At 44.8% G+C, this 16803-nt stretch overlaps 1 protein-coding gene and 1 long non-coding RNA gene across 8 annotated transcripts in view; one reads left to right on the top strand and one right to left on the bottom strand.

The window, feature by feature from the left end:
- GRID2 (glutamate ionotropic receptor delta type subunit 2) overlaps positions 1-16803 on the top strand; it is an 847936-nt gene that overhangs the window by 708869 nt on the left and 122264 nt on the right. For all 7 annotated transcript variants that reach the window (XR_013842448.1, XR_013842449.1, XM_079990761.1 and 4 more), the window contains exon 13: positions 4489-4684. Coding sequence is in view for 5 of the 7 variants with exons in the window: in XM_079990761.1 (XP_079846887.1) it covers positions 4489-4684 (196 nt within the window). In the remaining 2 variants the exon portion in view is untranslated. The remainder of the gene's footprint in view (positions 1-4488; positions 4685-16803) is intronic.
- Positions 1-16803, bottom strand: part of LOC307224488 — a 491711-nt gene that overhangs the window by 332247 nt on the left and 142661 nt on the right. The window lies entirely within an intron of this gene.

Genomic DNA, 16803 nt, shown 5'->3' on the forward strand with positions numbered 1-16803 from the left:
CTTGTCACAGCAGGAGGGGGAGATACCTTGGCTTCTTCACTAGCCTGAGTCATCTCTGCCTCTTGGCCTCCCTCCTCTCCTGCTTCCACCTCTGCTCTCTGCTCCCCCTGCTCACTAAACCCCGTTACCTCTTCAGTTTCCAACACCTCCTTCTCCCAGGCTTTTCCCTCTTCTCTCTCTGATCGCTCATCATTGTCTAACCACCAACCCTGGGACTTCATCCCTTGGGGGTTCCCCAGCTGAGGCCTCCCACCATTCCTTTGTTCCATTGTATACTTATCAGACCAGCAGATTGTACCCGGAGACCTTATGTCCTTTGAAACTAATGGCATTCTATAAGTTTGTGTTAACATTTTCCAACATGCTACATGGGCATTGGTAATTTGCTGTTAGCTTTTCAAAAGACTGCACACATCTTGCCCCTTTATCTGTCCTTAAGTGTCATCACTTAGATTTGTGCACTTGCATGAAGCTAATTTGTGCCAGCAAAGCCTTAATGGCTCCTAGGTGTTAGATTGCAGTAGACCTTCAGAAGTCTAATGAATGTCATTAAAAAAATAAAGGCATGGTTAAGTGGTCCACAAGGATGGGTAAATAGAGGGAAATATGTCAGGTCTGCAGACTTTCAGGAACCATCAGGAAACTGATTTGAAACCGGTGGTATTTCAGAGCTGTATACTTAAGGATTCTAATTTGCATATGTCCATATAAAAAAACAAACCAACGGGGTTGGGTAGAAAACACACTGAGAGCAAGATGAAGAAGTTAGAGGACTGCCAAAACATCAAAAAGTTGAGAAAGCCCCGGTTCATTAAAATCAAATATTTCTATGAAAAATACAGTGCAAGTCAGAACCCCATTTTGTTGTATATGGGAGTCTAAATCATAAAGAATTCATCAAAACATAGGCAATGGGGTTTTTTCTTCTGCATTTCTGAAGAACGTTTAGCCCTGGGTTAGGCAAATGCATGCCTTGCAAAGGGGTGAGGAATTTTGGTTGTAGTGACAGCCTTTCTCCACTGTGGGTAGACACTGTGCCCAAAATGCCTCACTCTGAGGAATGAACCCGCTTGACCCTTCCTCAAAGTCAAGAAAGAAGGAGAAGATGGAAGGGATAACAGAGATCCTTGCATCAATGGGTAGGTGAACACAGGAGGACTGGTTACCAATAGTGAACTGACTGCATAGAAAGCTACAGGGCCTGCCCACCACGAGGCAAGGTGAGGCAACAGCCTTGGGCGACAGGATCCACAGAGGCAGCAGAGCCCAATATAGATATTTGTTACCTTGCCTTTTCCCGATGTCGATCTTCACTTCCCCCTTCTTCCCTGTTGGGGAAAGGGCACACCATTTTGTGGTTCACCTCAGGTGCCAAAATGTCTTGGACAGGCCCTGACCCTATGGGTACATGAAGTGGTTCTGTTCCTACTTTCTGTTGGATGCCTGGAAGTCTGGGAGCAGGGGCAATAGATGCTATCTCCACTCTTCTGCTGAATTCTGGATGTTTCCTCAAAAGGTCTTGGGTCTCTGTCACATGAATTCTAGCTTATGTTTTCCTGGTGCGGTACTTTCCCATCAAACTACTATCCAAATATCACATTGCAGAAGTCTCATTTCTTTGTCATTTTTAATATACACAGTTTTTGGTGTAGCACCCAGCTTCACAAACAGCAGCATTCAGTAAATGTCTTTCTCCTCCATACTTACTGAGTTGCAAAACCATTCTTTTCCACCATTACAGATAATACATAATAACTAACTTGTGTAAAATGTGTTCTCATACAGACCATTCTGCCTATAAAGATGCAATTCCTGGCAAGGAAGGCAATCTTTTTACGAGATATATAACATTGTCATTTACCTCTATTTACAATAGTCTTCTTCAAGTGTTTCCAGAGTGAAGTGGCAACCCTAGTACAGTCATACCTCGAGTTGAATGTGCTTCAGGTTGAGCGTGTTTGAGTTGCGCTCTACGGCAACCCAGAAGTAACGGAGCGCGTTAGTTCCGGGTTTCGCCGCTCATGCATGCGCATGCGCAGACATTCAAAATGATATCACGCGCATGCGTGGTAGTGGCGAAACGCGAAACGCGACCCGCGCACGCGCAGACGCACCGTCGTGTCTTGCGTTCCATTCAGAATGTGAACGGGGCTCTGAAACAGATCCCATTCGCATCCTAAGATACCACTGTACAAGCAGGGCTTTGGGGCTGTGTATTTAATTTTTAGCCCCTCAGCTTCCATGACTTTTCCCAGCCCATCACGGGATAAGGATAACTTTTGTACGTATGAAGGCTCCCTGCATACTTGAGAACCGTGGCCTAAAGATTCAGCTCTCAGTAACAAGGAAACCCTTTGTTTCATCCTGAAACAGATGCACATTCGTACTATTAAGCAATGAGTCAGGTAAACTTCAGCTTAGAGCCAAACCATCCATACCATGAATAGAGGCGGTTGTGGGTAGGGCAATGGCATGCATATAACCTGGGCAGGGTGATCACTCAGTGGCAGAGTACATGCTTTGCATGCAGAAGGTCCCCAGATTCATCCCTGGTGTTTCCAGGCAGGACTCTGGAAAGCTGCTGCCAGTTGGTGCAGACAATACTGAGCTGTTGTTGTTGTTGTTGTTTAGTCGTTTAGTCATGTCCGACTCTTTGTGACACCATGGACCAGAGCACGCCAGGCACTCCTGTCTTCCACTGCCTCCCGCAGTTTGCTGGTAGCTTCGAGAACACTGTCCAACCATCTCGTCCTCTGTCGTCCCCTTCTCCTTGTGCCCTCCATCTTTCCCAACATCAGGGTCTTTTCCAGAGAGTCTTCTCTTCTCATGAGGTGGTTAAAGTACTGGAGCCTCAGTTTCACGATCTGTCCTTCCAGTGAGCACTCAGGGCTGATTTCATTAAGAATGGATAGGTTTGATCTTCTTGCAGTCCATGGGACTCTCAAGTGTCTTCTCCAGCACCAGTACTGAGCTAGATGGACCTAACTCAGTGTAAGGCAGCTTCCTACTTGCTATGGGTGTGCATCAATCTTTCATGCACTCCTGCAACCAGCCAGAACCATGGGAATATTGAAATCTCAGAATACAGTGTAATCACAATACTTCAAAAAAATTCTAACAATAGTTGAGTTTCCTAAGATCTTCGATGGATGGCCAGGGTGCTACTTTTGTGTTTTAGGATTTTACTATGCAGTAAAGTCCTAAAGCATGTGCTTGGTCTGTGATGGTGACTGTTTTGGCAGAGAAGTTTATCCACGCCTGAGAAGAAAGGCCTTGCCTCCAGTTTGGAAAGTATGGGTGAAATTCAAAAAAATGAGAAAATTATTGTTGTTGTTTTTTATTGCTATTTCATGTTTTACTTTGCATTCTCTTGCTGCAGCTACCTTAAGCACAATTTGGTAAAAGCTGCAAAACATAAGAAATAAATAATTTGTCCTAGCTCTGGTTCTGTGCTTTGATATTTTACATACATACACACACACACATTTTTATGATTGTTAAGTTTTAAAAGAACTTAATCGGGAACTTTTAGCTCTCCCCAGCCACACACACCTATTGGCTTTATGTCCTACTTGAATGTTTCTGCCTGGCTGGAATGTGTCTTTGAATTTTGATCATACCTCTTGCTTCCCTGAATGGAGGATAGAGTCGAAAGTAGCCTATTGTGCAATACTGAAATTTAAATTTGTTGCTCCACCCACTTTTGTCTCTGGCTCCACCTACCTATGACATGTAGCCCTTGGAAGTTTTCCCAAAAAGGGTTGTAGCCCCACTGGTGGAGAAAGAGGAGTGTGGGGGGAGCGTGAAGCCCCCGACAGCACGATCCTGGTGGGGTGCCACACCCCCAGGACACACGCCAGCCCCGCCCCCACCTGCTCTCCACCCCCCCAGGGCCGGAGCATGAAGCTCTGCCACTATGTGGCCCTCAGTCTGAAAAATGTTTCCCACTCCTGTTTTAAACCATTTATTGTTGTTTAATCATTATTGCTATTATTCTTTATTAAATTTGTATACCACCTTTCATCCGAAGATCACAGGGCAGTCCACAACATAAAGATACAAATGAGAGCAGAAAAGTACATAATAAAAGAAAAACAATCCCTGCCCGCCCTCATGCTTGTGAACCACCTTGGGGAATCTATGAATCCCAGTAGTGGGATATAAATGAAATAAATTACCCCATAAAAAACCTGCTTCCTCCCCTCCTTGTTTTGACCTTTAAAATAAAGCTTGCTAACACTGCTCTGGTTTGTGCAGGTCTTTCTTGTTTTAAAAATCCATTATCTTTCCTTCCCTCTCCTTTCCCCTCTATAGCTTCCCTTGTGGTTTAAACTATAAAGGTAATTCTCTTAGCCTTGCTTTGACTTTTAAGAATAAAATAAAAATGACTTGACAGCTGTCTCATCATACATGTTGCCCTTTGCTTGCCTGTAGCATGAAAATGAGGAGTCATGTCTCTTGTGTTTCTTATCTTTACCAACACTTAAGGTCTCTCCAGGATCTCTCCAGGCAGACTGATATTCCTTATGGCACCGTCCTGGACTCCGCGGTCTATGAGCACGTTCGGGTGAAAGGGATGAATCCGTTTGAGAAGAACAACATGTATTCAAAATTGTGGCAGATGATTAACCGAAGTAACGGGTCAGAGAATAACGTGCAGGAATCCCAAGCAGGCATTCAAAAGGTAAGGGCAGCGGCCGGCCTTTTTCCTTGACAAATGGAAACTCTCTTCCTGCTTGATACTTTTGCAAAGGGTGTTTAGCTTCTGCTGTCTGTAGAATGGAAACATATAAAAAAAATGATCTTTTACCGATTCTGGCAGGCAATTCATATAGTCTGTTCCTACCGAACGAAGGAGATTGAGCGCTTCATTTCCTTCATTATTATTTTTCAAATGGAAAGTTTAAAAACCTCATTCTTCTCTCAAAGGGTAAAACACTTCCCCTTTTTAGTGTGCATATATTTACTTATCTGTTTTGCTCTACAAATAAAGAAGAAAAAGGTCATTCACCATAGGATAAGAACCAGTGGTTTTTGCTCAGAGAAGCAGATTCCGCTTACTCAGTAGGAAGAACAATGTTGTAATATTGCAGCTGGGTGATGTGCTTTGTAACCTGGAAGGGAACAATTCAGATGGAAAATATCAAAATATCTGGCTCTGCTCCAGAGCTTCTGGACCAAGGCCTTTGGGTACAACCTAGCAAAAGTCAGTCATCCTTAAGTCATGCTAAAAACCCTCATAATTCAGGTTGCAATGGTGACTCCATTTCCCTGAGAGTAAGTTCCACTGAATTTGATAGGACTTACCTCTGAGAAGAACAAGATTACAATATGGCTGTTGGATGCTTGATTTATAATACTTTATATAATACTCTGGATTATGTCTTATAGCTAAAATATGAGTATTTGTCTATTTCAGTTCAAAACCCACTCAGTTCTCTAATCTGGTTATAGGTTTCTGCAGTTCTGTCAAAACCCACAGATTCACCCCCCCCCAATGCTATTGACTTCTTTCCATATTGAAATTCATGTCCTAGAATATTTGATTCATTCTTGATGTTACGTCATTTGATAGAAGTTCAGAAAGGAGAAGCTGGGAACAGGGGAGAAGGAAAAGAGGCTGCTTTGAAGCCCTCTCTTGATCCATTTCATGGATCTCTTGATAACAAAAGAACAGCAAGAGGCAGAGGAGGACTTTCTAGTATCTTTAAAGGAGTCACAGCCCTGTTCGTTATTAATATAGCCCTATCAGCCAAGGTCCACCAGAGACTCAACCATAAAACAGAGGAAAGTGAGAAGAGTACCAAAACACACTAGCAAGACATGTCATGGAATACGTTTGATGTCAACATTTTTAAAGGATGGGAAAGAAAAAGACAGAGTGTAACTGACCAGGGGGAAAGAAGTGTTTGGTAGAGACGTTTCTGTGTCAGTTTGCAGGTCTTCTTGTAATATTCCTGATGGAATGGGGGAGAACATGGTTGATTTTTTCCCCCCTTCTGGGGATCCAGAGCAATGGAATGGTTAGATTATGACCTGGGAGACCAGAGTTTGACCCTGCACTCAGCCATGAAGCTCATGGGTACCCTTCAGGAAGTCACTGTCTCTCGATGTTACCTGCCTCATAGGGTTGTTGTGAGAATAAAATGGAGAAGGGAGAACCTTGAGGAAAGGTGAGATATAAATGTGATAAATAAATAAATGGGTTTCTGAAAAGAAATAGCAGCCATTGAACATCAAGCAAGGATAAAAAGGTAAAGGTAAAGGTACCCCTGCCCGTACGGGCCAGTCTTGACAGACTCTAGGGTTGTGCGCCCATCTCACTTAAGAGGCCAGGGGCCAGCGCTGTCCGGAGACACTTCCGGGTCACGTGGCCAGCGTGACATCGCTGCTCTGGCGAGCCAGAGCCGCACACGGAAACGCCGTTTACCTTCCCGCTGGTAAGCGGTCCCTATTTATCTACTTGCACCTGGAGGTGCTTTCGAACTGCTAGGTTGGCAGGTGCTGGGACCGAGCAGCGGGAGCGCACCCCGCCGCAGGGATTCGAACCGCCGACCTTTCGATCGGCAAGTCCTAGGCGCTGAGGCTTTAACCCACAGCGCCACCTGCATCCCCAAGCAAGGATATGCACTGACTATTATCCTTTAGCTAAGACAAAGAACCAGTGTACCATGGTAGCAGGTACAGGCATCCCTCCCCAGTTATGTGTGATCATGTTGCATGTGACCATATATGTGTGTGGTACCGGGAAAGAAACAAATATTTAATTCATACCCAGAAAAGACAGGGAAGAGCTGGCAAGTCCTTGTGGCTCGCAAAGAGGCCCTCTGTGCAGTCCAAAGAAGACATCCCTGCAGTGCCATCGGTGAGGGCAGAGGAAGCCTCAAAGAATCCTTAGGCACAGTGAGGCTTTGCTCAGGCAGCTCAGCCTTCCCGGCTAACAGCTGACCCACAGGGTAGTGCAAGTGCCACAGCCACTTTCTCATGCATCTGCCAGCTTCCAGCCAGCCCCAGAGCTACAAATCCAGATATTTTGGTCTGGATTGGGGAGAGAGCAGGAGAGAGAGCTGGGACAGGAAAAAAATGGGCATTGAGAGGCTTTTTAGAGGATACTCCCCTCTTACCCAAATTTTGCTTATGCACACAGGGTCCCAGAATGTAACCCCTGCATATGTGGGGGGATACTTGTAATTCTAACTTATTCTAAGTTACTCTTATATGGTTTCCTGAAGACATGGCATTTGGGTATCTTTACCTAAGTTGATTCATTTTGTTTAGCTATGCTTTCTAAGATTAACAAGTGACAACACCAGAGAGCCAAGACTAAGCATACTTAGGGTGGCCATATGTCCTGCATTACAGAGGACATTCCCCTGTTTGTCAGAGGAAAGCCATGTATTTGAAGCGCTCCATTCTCTGGAGGGCTTTCCAATTCAGCTCTGGTTAAAGACAAAGAATCATTAGAAGTTGGAGCAGGAGGACTTTGAAGTAGCCCATCAACAGCTGGCACCTGAACACTAGACTGAGCAGATCATGGCCACAGTCTAAAAACAACAACAACAACACATTACTTATATCCCACCCATCTGTCTGGGGTGAGATGCCATGCATTTCTATCTAAAGTATACTAGCATTTTAAAATTTGCATGTATGCATCTAAAGTAGACCATGCAAATTTCATGCAAATCTGTGTGCTCTTTCTGTCCTCTTTTTTGTTGGCGCACAGCTGGCTACTCTAAACATAGCTGTCAGAACTAGTGGAGGGGGGAGTCTGCTGCATCATAACAGCCCCTGAGACACCCTCCAAGGGATCATGGGATTGTGCCTTAAATTAGTTAATTGAAATCAACAAGACTTAAGTTAATCACAATTAACCTTTCACGCTGATTTCAGTGAAACCTAATTCTGAATAACTTAGCCTGGATCCACCCCTCTGTTGTTGTTATTATCATTCTTTGCTGTGCCTTTTGACATCCATCTGTTCCAAATTCCCTTGACCCCATTACATGCCTCTATATAGGGTACAGGTGTACAGTGGCCCAGTTTACAGATTTTGGATTTTTACCTCAGTCATACTGCTGTTAAAAAATCCTTTTCCCAACTGAAGAGGGGGAAGAGGAATCATTATGTGCTTGAATAATACTGCAGTGCATTTAACTCGGTATACAAAATATTTAGCCAGTAGGAAAACTGTGAATTACTGTCAAGTGAAATAAAGCTCTTGGATTCTGCAATAAAAGAAGCTTGTCTTTGTCTCTCAAACCCACGACATTAATATTCAGACTTCTATGCAGATACAACAAACTACAGCAGAATTGTTTAGCCCTGGGCTTTTCTTTCCCTGCTTTTTCTTATTTTTATTTTATTTATTTGCTGTCGGATTATACCTTAGCTCTGTTAGTTAACCTGCTTGCATTGACGGGAGAGGGCATCAGTTAAATAATACCACCAATGCTGCTCTAATACAGCTGCTCTGCTAAGGTGTCGCAAAATTGTCTCCCGTAGAGCTTAATTTGATGGATCTCTGTTTTGTTTTATGTTGTTTTTCCAATGCTAATGTAACAATGGAATGGTGTGATGGAAATTGTAACAAAACTATACACATGAGAACATATTGACTCTCAAAAGGCCAAAGACATTGGGGCAGCCTTCCCCAACCTGGTGCCCTCCATATGTTTTACACTACAACTCCCATTATCCCTGACTCTTGACCAAACTTGTTGGAGCTGATGGAAGTTGTAATCCACAACATCAGGTTTACAGTGTTAAACAAAATCATCACCAAGAAGTTGGATTGTACTTGTCGGCATCTGTCTGTCTTAAGAGACAATGGAGTGCTCCTCCAGGAGTGAATTCAAACCACTGAAGAATGACAGCATCTGCTATGGCTGCAGACACCGGGAACTCGTAACTGCTGCTTCCCATGTTGTTTTTGCCACATTAGGAGCACCAAAGTGACCTCTCCGGAGTGCAAGTCTGGGCAGTGTGTATGGAGGTCCTGGGCTGTGCAGATGACAAGACCCCCCTCTGGCATGGACCCACTTAGTTTGTTACCCATACTCAAGCCATTACCTCACCAAGAAGCTGGCCCCTGACTATTCCAGCAATTGAATCCTTATCAGATCCAGGAATTAGAAGAGACTCAGGCATGCAGCTTAATCACACACACCCCAACTCACAACAGTATATTTGCAAGCTTTTATGTATTACAAAGAAACATATTTTTTAAAGGCCATTTCTATTGTTAGACAGCAAAAGAGCTTTGATAAACACACTGTGAAAAGACTTGGGGTGTGACCCATTTGCAAATTATCTACTCCTGTCCAGTCTGGGATTTTAAGGAGCAAGGACCGTTGAACAACTCTGGGTTGAATGACTGTGGGTGGATTTTCTTCAGCTGCTTTGTAGCAGATAGTTAACCTGCTTTCAGAATAATACCTGAGCCTGACTCACCCATGAAAGCTTGATAGCAATGGCAGGGACGATGCCTAATCCCCTGTCAGCTTTCCCAGTAGTCACATTTAGTATCTTACAACCTGTCAACACATCAGGGGGTGTCTTGGAAAAGCTGATGCCTAAAAGCCTTGTTGCAAATAGTGTTCGGTTTGTTATCAACCAGCTAGAAGAATAGCCAGCTTGTGTATGTGGTGGTGGTGGTGGGGAGTTATAATCCTCACTGTTTATTTAATTTTTTACATCTAGAGTATTCTTTTGGAAGAAAATACTTTCAAATCCTCTACATAATCTTGTTGGTCTCTAGTAATTTTCAACCTAACCAGCAATGCTGTCTTATTTCTCTCCATATTTTATCATTTGCAAAATATGTATATTGCTCCTTCAAATGAAATTCTAACTAAATTGTAAAAGTTAAATAAGTTTGCAGATATCTTTTTTTTTATTTTGCATATCTGCCTGGCTGCATCAAAAGGAGCAGTGAGAGAGAGAGCTAGGCGAAGCGTCCTTCAGCAGCCAGATGCTATTAAAAATATTGTTTATTTCCCTCTTCTCTTCTCTTCCTGCCCCTTTCCCCTTTTGTATCATGCCTTGTAAACCATTAGCAACATAGAAAGCTGCCATACATATCAAATCATTGTTCCATCTAACTTAGTACAGTGGTACCTCGGGTTACAGACGCTTCAGGTTACAGATGCTTTAGGTTACAGACTCTGCTAACCCAGAAATAGTACCTATAGTACCTCGCGTTAAAATCTTTGCTTCAGGATGAGAACAGAAATCGCGCGCTGGCGGCGTGGCGGCAGTGGGAGGTCTCATTAGCTAAAGTGGTACCTCAGGTTAAGAACAGTTTCAGGTTAAGAACGGACCTCCAGAATGAATTAAGTTAAGAGCCAGTGTGGCGTAGTGGTTAAGAGTGGTAGACTCGTAATCTGGTGAACCGGGTTCGCATCTCCGCTCCTCCACATGCAGCTGCTGGGTGAACTTGGGCTAGTCACACTTCTTTGAAGTCTCTCAGCCTCACTCGCCTCACAGAGTGTTTGTTGTGGGGGAGGAAGGGAAAGGAGACTGTTAGCCGCTTTGAGACTCCATTGGGTAGTGATAAAGCGGGATATCAAATCCAAACTCCTCCTCTTCTTCTTCTTAAGTTCTTAACCCAAGGTACCACTGTATTGTCTAGACTGGCTGGCAGTGGCTCTCCAAGGTTTCAAGCAGGATTCTCTCTCAGCCGAACCTGACTATGCTGGTGACTGAACCTGGGAATTTTTTCATGCAAAACAAATGCTGTACTAAACTACAGTCTTTAGCCCACTTCAAACTAATGTGAGTCACCTTGAGTGACATTTAAAGGATGGAGAGATGCTCTATTCAGACATTCAAGCAACAAGGGAAGCAGGAGTGTGCATCCTGCACGCACCACCCAAATTCCACCCACCCACCCAAGTGGGAAGGTCTGAAGTGAGTTTCTAAGTATGTTTGGATGGATGCACTTTGAAGATTCTGCCTATAATCAGGATCCTGATTTCACAGAGGCTTCAAGCTGAATTAGTCCAAAAGCACTTAGAAGCTCCCTTCAGAGCATCCCTCACAAAGATGTCCTGTGGAGATGGGGTGTTTGAGGGCAAGGTTTGTACACACAACCCCACTCCAGGAGCTCATTTTGAATGTCAGAAAAGAAAGGGAAGGATGGATGGATGGATGGATCTGGACAGACAGGAGGTTACTGACCACTGTTTCATTCCCCTTTGGTTGCTGCTTCAGCTCCTCAGAAGGTTTTTCATTTTTCTTCCTTGCTTTTACTGTCTTTGGCCTCTTCTGCCCTCACTGCCTTTTCACCTTGTTGACTGTAAAGGCCCATGTAGTTTGCTCATCACAGGGGTAGCTTTGGAGTGCTGTCTTCGTAAATCCCACAGAGTCACCAAAATCAAAGAGATTAAATGGCACTGAGAGCCAAAGAGGTCAAGGACTGTGAGGACCTAAAGAACAGGAATGGTGCAGATAAAAACAGCATTTTAGTGATGTAACTATTGGTGTGAGTTTAGGGGGTCAGCCTCAATGAAACCCTGGGCCCTTTCTTAAAACTTGTGATCCTGTATCTGCAAAGGTAGGATGTAGAAGAGGAAGTCTGCCAAACAAGGGAATGGCTTGGGCTGGCTAGCTAAGTACCACAATTTAGCAAATGAAAAGAAGGTGCTCTTTTCCATAGAAATGAATGGGTGAGCCTTTCCCCCACCCCCCTCACATGTCTGGTACTCAGGAGAACAATAGCTTTTTCTTGTTTGAGAGAGCTGGAAGGTAGAGACAGAAACATGTCTTGCTGTGTGCTGGATCCCTGTGACTAATGGAGGAGCGATACTTGGGGGTGGGGGTGGGGGTAATGCTGTTATCCCTTCCATCCTTTGCTTAGGTTGTATATAAGTGTAAATAAAACCATATATCCTAAAGCGCCACAGACTTTCCTGGCTTCCTTTCCAAGGAAACTGAGCTATGCATAGGCACAGGCACCCCTGGAATTTCTCAACACTTGGAGTTTGGGGTGGCGCATAAGAATATACTTGTGACATCTGTTCAGCATCAGTGCATGCTATGAGAACAGTGTTTTTCAACAAACATGAAATGTGGCTTGTCCTGACTCTCCTCTAGACATCCATATTCAAGTGTTTGGCATCTTTCAGAATTCGATCATGAAGTGTTGAGCCATTTTTTCTCCTCTCATCACTTCCATCATAGTAAATGAATGTTAATAGCAATTATGGATGTGAATGTGATAACTTGAAATTTTACTATGTGGTGGCTGTATCAGAAGAGCACCACATTGTGCTAAAACAATATGTGAAAGCATCATTTTATTATGATGTTCAAAAGTGATTGCAGAAAATGGGTTTTTCCACTTCTAATGAGTGAGGTCTGTTGTCACAAGAGATAGTTTCGAAGTGTTTTATGAACAGTGAACGCCTTTGTTATTTGTATGTTGGAAAATAGCCCTGCGGTGCAAAGAGTTATCAGAGTGATGAAAATATCCCTATGAACAGAAAACAAAACTACTGTATTCGCATTCACCCAGAGGAAAAAGGCACACTTAAATATAGGGAGAAATGAAAGGGATCTATATTGGTGTCACAAGCAAAATTAGGGCATGTGCTATCTAAAGGTGGACCAGTTTTAAAAATACCACTTCCACCCCCTTGAATTTGAGATGCTGCCAAATGGCAAGAGAGATGGGAGGGGAGAAGAGCACTCCCAAGGCTACTGCCGCATGCAGCCATTTAATGACGGTGCAGTTTTATGCGATGATGTCAGGGGCGCCGCTGACATTCCCTCTAGGATGACCTTGATGAGAAAAGAAGCATATTTCAGTAAAAGCTTGTTGGGTGAGTGGCAATAACAGCATACATTCCAGGAATGGTGCCAGCTTTAGAAAGGTTATGTTTTTGCTTTAGAAATTCAGGAACGGCTGTTTAAAAATGTAAGCGATACTGTATGCACATTTCCACAATACCCCAATGGACTGCAGAGATTTTCTGACATTTTTTTTTAAAAAAAAAAACACAAATCCCAGTACTAAAAGGCTAACAAATAAAGGCCAAACATGACATGATGAAACACACATTACCTGAGGATGTAAGTTTGTTGTGGGTTTGGGGTTACTGTTAATAGGACACATGGGAGCCCAGTTTTCGTCATCCCGTGGTGTATGCAGAAGGGCAGTTGACCATTTCCTCTTGATGAAATTCTCACCCTGCCACAGCTACTATTAATCCTGCATGTGGTGGGGGCCGGGAAAGCCCACATTTGTGCCGGTGGAAGTTTTGCTTATGGGGCTACTCACTGTTCCAAGGGGGGAATTCACAGAGGAAATGGCAGGGGAGGAAAGGGTTAATCTCCACCACCACCCCTTCCATGTGCACCATGTTCCTTAAGAAAATCAAGGACTCCTGTGTCTACTATTAACAGTACAGAGAAAAACAAAGGCGACTGCATTTAGCAGCGTGTTTAGTGCTTGCCAAGGTTTGCCAAGAGCTATGCAAGGGCAACATGATCCAACACAGAGTTAAGGGACTTGATAATACAAGCTGCAGTTCTGCAGCTGTAGCTAACTACCATAAATCTAACCTTATGGGTTAGATTTCCACCTAACTGCATGGGTGGAAGAGATCTTTGGAACCATATGCAAATCTCTCTGCTGGGCTACCTGGAGGCAGAAAACATAACAAAACCCTCCCGCAGGGAATCAATTTGCCATTGCACACCGGTTAGGCATTTATTAGTCTGTTTGTCTCAGACTAACCCCACCCCCTACAAAATTTTGATTTGGGCATTATAGTAGAGAGAGGAAAGGGTGGATATTATGTCAAACAGTTTGGCAGTGACAAGTGCATCAGAAAGGATGCAACTGTCTGCTTTGATGCACAGCCCCTTGCTGGAAAATGATGCCTTACAGTGCAATCCTGTGCATATATCTACTGAATAGAAGGCAGGTCAGCCCATGACATTCTGCTGCATGAAGGCCTTCTCTGCAGTGGCACCCCAGTTATGAAATGCTCTTGCTTGAAAAGTGCAAGTGGTGCTGTCAGGGACTCAGCGGGAGCGCAGGGAGGAGAGGAGATGGAGAGCGAGGGGGAGCAATCCGAGGGCAGCGTAGGAGAATATGACAGCAGCCCGATAGATTCCATGAGCCTCTCCAGCGAATCGGAAGATTCACAGAAGGGGGCGCCGATGGGCAGGGCAAGGGGCGACCCAAGGGGGACACCCCAGAAGCAAGGGGCCAGCGGGGACTCCCAGAGCAGCAGTTGGAAATCAGGACCAGCTTCCCCACCAGAGCGTAGTGGGGGGGAGGAGTCCCAGGTGTCAGAGCCCACATATGCACCACCAGCGAGAGAAGATGAGTCAGGGTTGACCACGCCTCCATCGGAGAGCGAGTTAACGGTCAAGAGGAAAGTTGCAGGCTGGGCGCGCGCGCCAAGTTCAAATGTACCGGCGAGCGGCACAGAAGGTAGCCCGGATAGGGAACCAGGTCCTAAAGCCCGCCGGAAGGAGGGGCAAGAATCGTCAGGGTCAGCGTCAGAGGAGTCCAGGAAGGATGAAACCCTAGCGGGCAGGGGGGCCCAGAGGAGAAAGGAACTTAGGAAGAGGTGGAGCAAGGCGAGAGTCTTAAACTGGTGTGGAAGGGGAGGAGACTCAGACGGGACTTCGCCGGTCTAAGGTCGAGACGTAGAGCTGCACGCTGCGGCTTTAAAATGGAAACTGAACCTCAATAAAGACTTTTGTACATAACTACAGCCTAGCGTTGGTCCTCTGTGAGCTGGGACCTGGAGGCAGCTCTGACAGGTGCCAACACTGATGACATTTGGGAACCAAGTTAAAACCCACTTGTTTGCACCCTGTTCTTTCCAGGCTGCCAGTACTAGTTTCTGCTGTTGTACCGAGTTAGTTAGCTACCTAAGATGTTGTAGGGTTGATCATGCAGTTGATTCTTCTGTTGATCTTAGGTTTATTTTTATCTCTTTTGCTGTCTGGGGTTGCTTTAATTGAGTTAATTGTAGCCTGCCCGGAGATTGTACAATAAAGAGCAGGATAAAAATACTACACATAAACAAATAAATAGACACAAACCAGAAAATGCGGCCCTACCTACTCCCCACCACCACTCTCAGTGCACCCACCTGCTGGTTCTGCGTGTGATCCTGCTCCTTCTACAGCTTTTGTCACAGTGGTGGCAGTGGGAATGTTGCTGCAAGGGACATCTTGCCCCCAAACTCCTCACTTGAAGGAAGGACCCTCCCTGTGGCATAGGGTCCTTTGAGCAAAGCACTGGGATGACAGGCAAGGTGATATAATAATAGTAATAATAATAATAATAATAATAATAATAATAATAATAATAATAATAATAATGTAATATTTATACCCCACCCATCTGGCTGGGCTTCCCCAGCCACTCTGGGCCGCTTCCAACAAAATATTAAAATATAGTACAGTGGTACCTCAGGTTAAGTACTTAATTCATTCTGGAGGTCCGTTCTTAACCTGAAACTGTTCTTAACCTGAAGCACCACTTTAACTAATGGGGCCTCCTGCTGCACCGCCGGAGCCCGATTTCTGTTCTTATCCTGAAGCAAAGTTCTTAACCTGAAGCACTATTTCTGGGTTAGCGGAGTGTGTAACCTGAAGCGTATGTAAGCTGAGGTACCACTGTAATGCATCAAACATTAAAATCTTCCCTAAATAGGGCTGCCTTCAGGTGTCTTCTAAAAGTCTGGTAGTTGTTGTTCTCTTTGACATCTGGTGGGAGGGCGTTCCACAGGTTGGGAGCCACTACCGAGAAGGCCCTCTGCCTGGTTCCCTGTAACTTGGCTTCTCACAGTGAGGGAACCGCCAGAAGGTCCTCGGCGCTGGACCTCAGTGTCCGGGTAGAATGATGGGGGAGGAGACGCTCCTTCAGATATACTGGACCAAGGCTGTTTAGCTCCATAGTGCCTTAGGAGCGATGCCATCCACTTTCCTGCAACTGCAAAATCATCAACATCATTGAATCAAGGAATTAATAGAGTTGAACAATTCTTACTGTCAGAAAATTCTTCCTGATGTTTAGTCGGAATCTCCTTTCCTTGTACTTTGAAAGGAGCGGCAGAAAGCAAGCTTGCTCCATCTTCCATGTGACAGCCCTTCAGATATTTGAAGAGAGCTATTTTACCACTTCTCAGTCTTCTCCTCAGGCTAAGCATCATCACAACAACAACAGCAATAACAGAACACTTTTGTTCAACTTTGAACAGTTTTGTTAAACTTTGCCACAGTGACAAAGCAGCAGCAGTGCTCCCTGGCAGCAGCCATTGGCAGGTGTGCCTAGGTCCCACACTCTCTTAGGGTGGGCAGGCAGATAGCAGCTGCAAGGGATGGACTGGTCCATGAGTTTGCAGGCAGCCCTGTAGCTGGCCACATGATGGCAGCATGCAGGTAGAAGAACATCACCTGTCATTCCTGCCAATCTGCCACCTGAGCCAAAGAGCTCACATTGGCTTGTGGAAGAACCAATCCTTATGGAGAATAAGGCCATCAATTGCTACTAGTCACAATAGCTATCTCTACTCCCCACTGTGGGAGACATTATGTCTATGAAGTGCAAGAGTGGAGAGTATTGTGCTCAAGCTCTGCTTGTGGGTGTCCCATGAGCATATGTGTGGCCATTGTGAGGCCATTGTGAGGACAGAGGGGCCTCTGGCCTGATCCAGCAAGACTTTTCTTTTACTTTTCTTTTGTTCTTATGTTCCAATGAATTCAATGGGACTTCCTCAAGTGTGTGCTTATAGGGTTGCAACCTTCCTATTGAGAAGCATGGTGCTGCATCTT

Source organism: Podarcis cretensis (genome assembly GCF_951804945.1).
Source record: "Podarcis cretensis genome assembly, chromosome: 9".
Taxonomy (NCBI): Eukaryota; Metazoa; Chordata; class Lepidosauria; order Squamata; family Lacertidae; genus Podarcis; species Podarcis cretensis.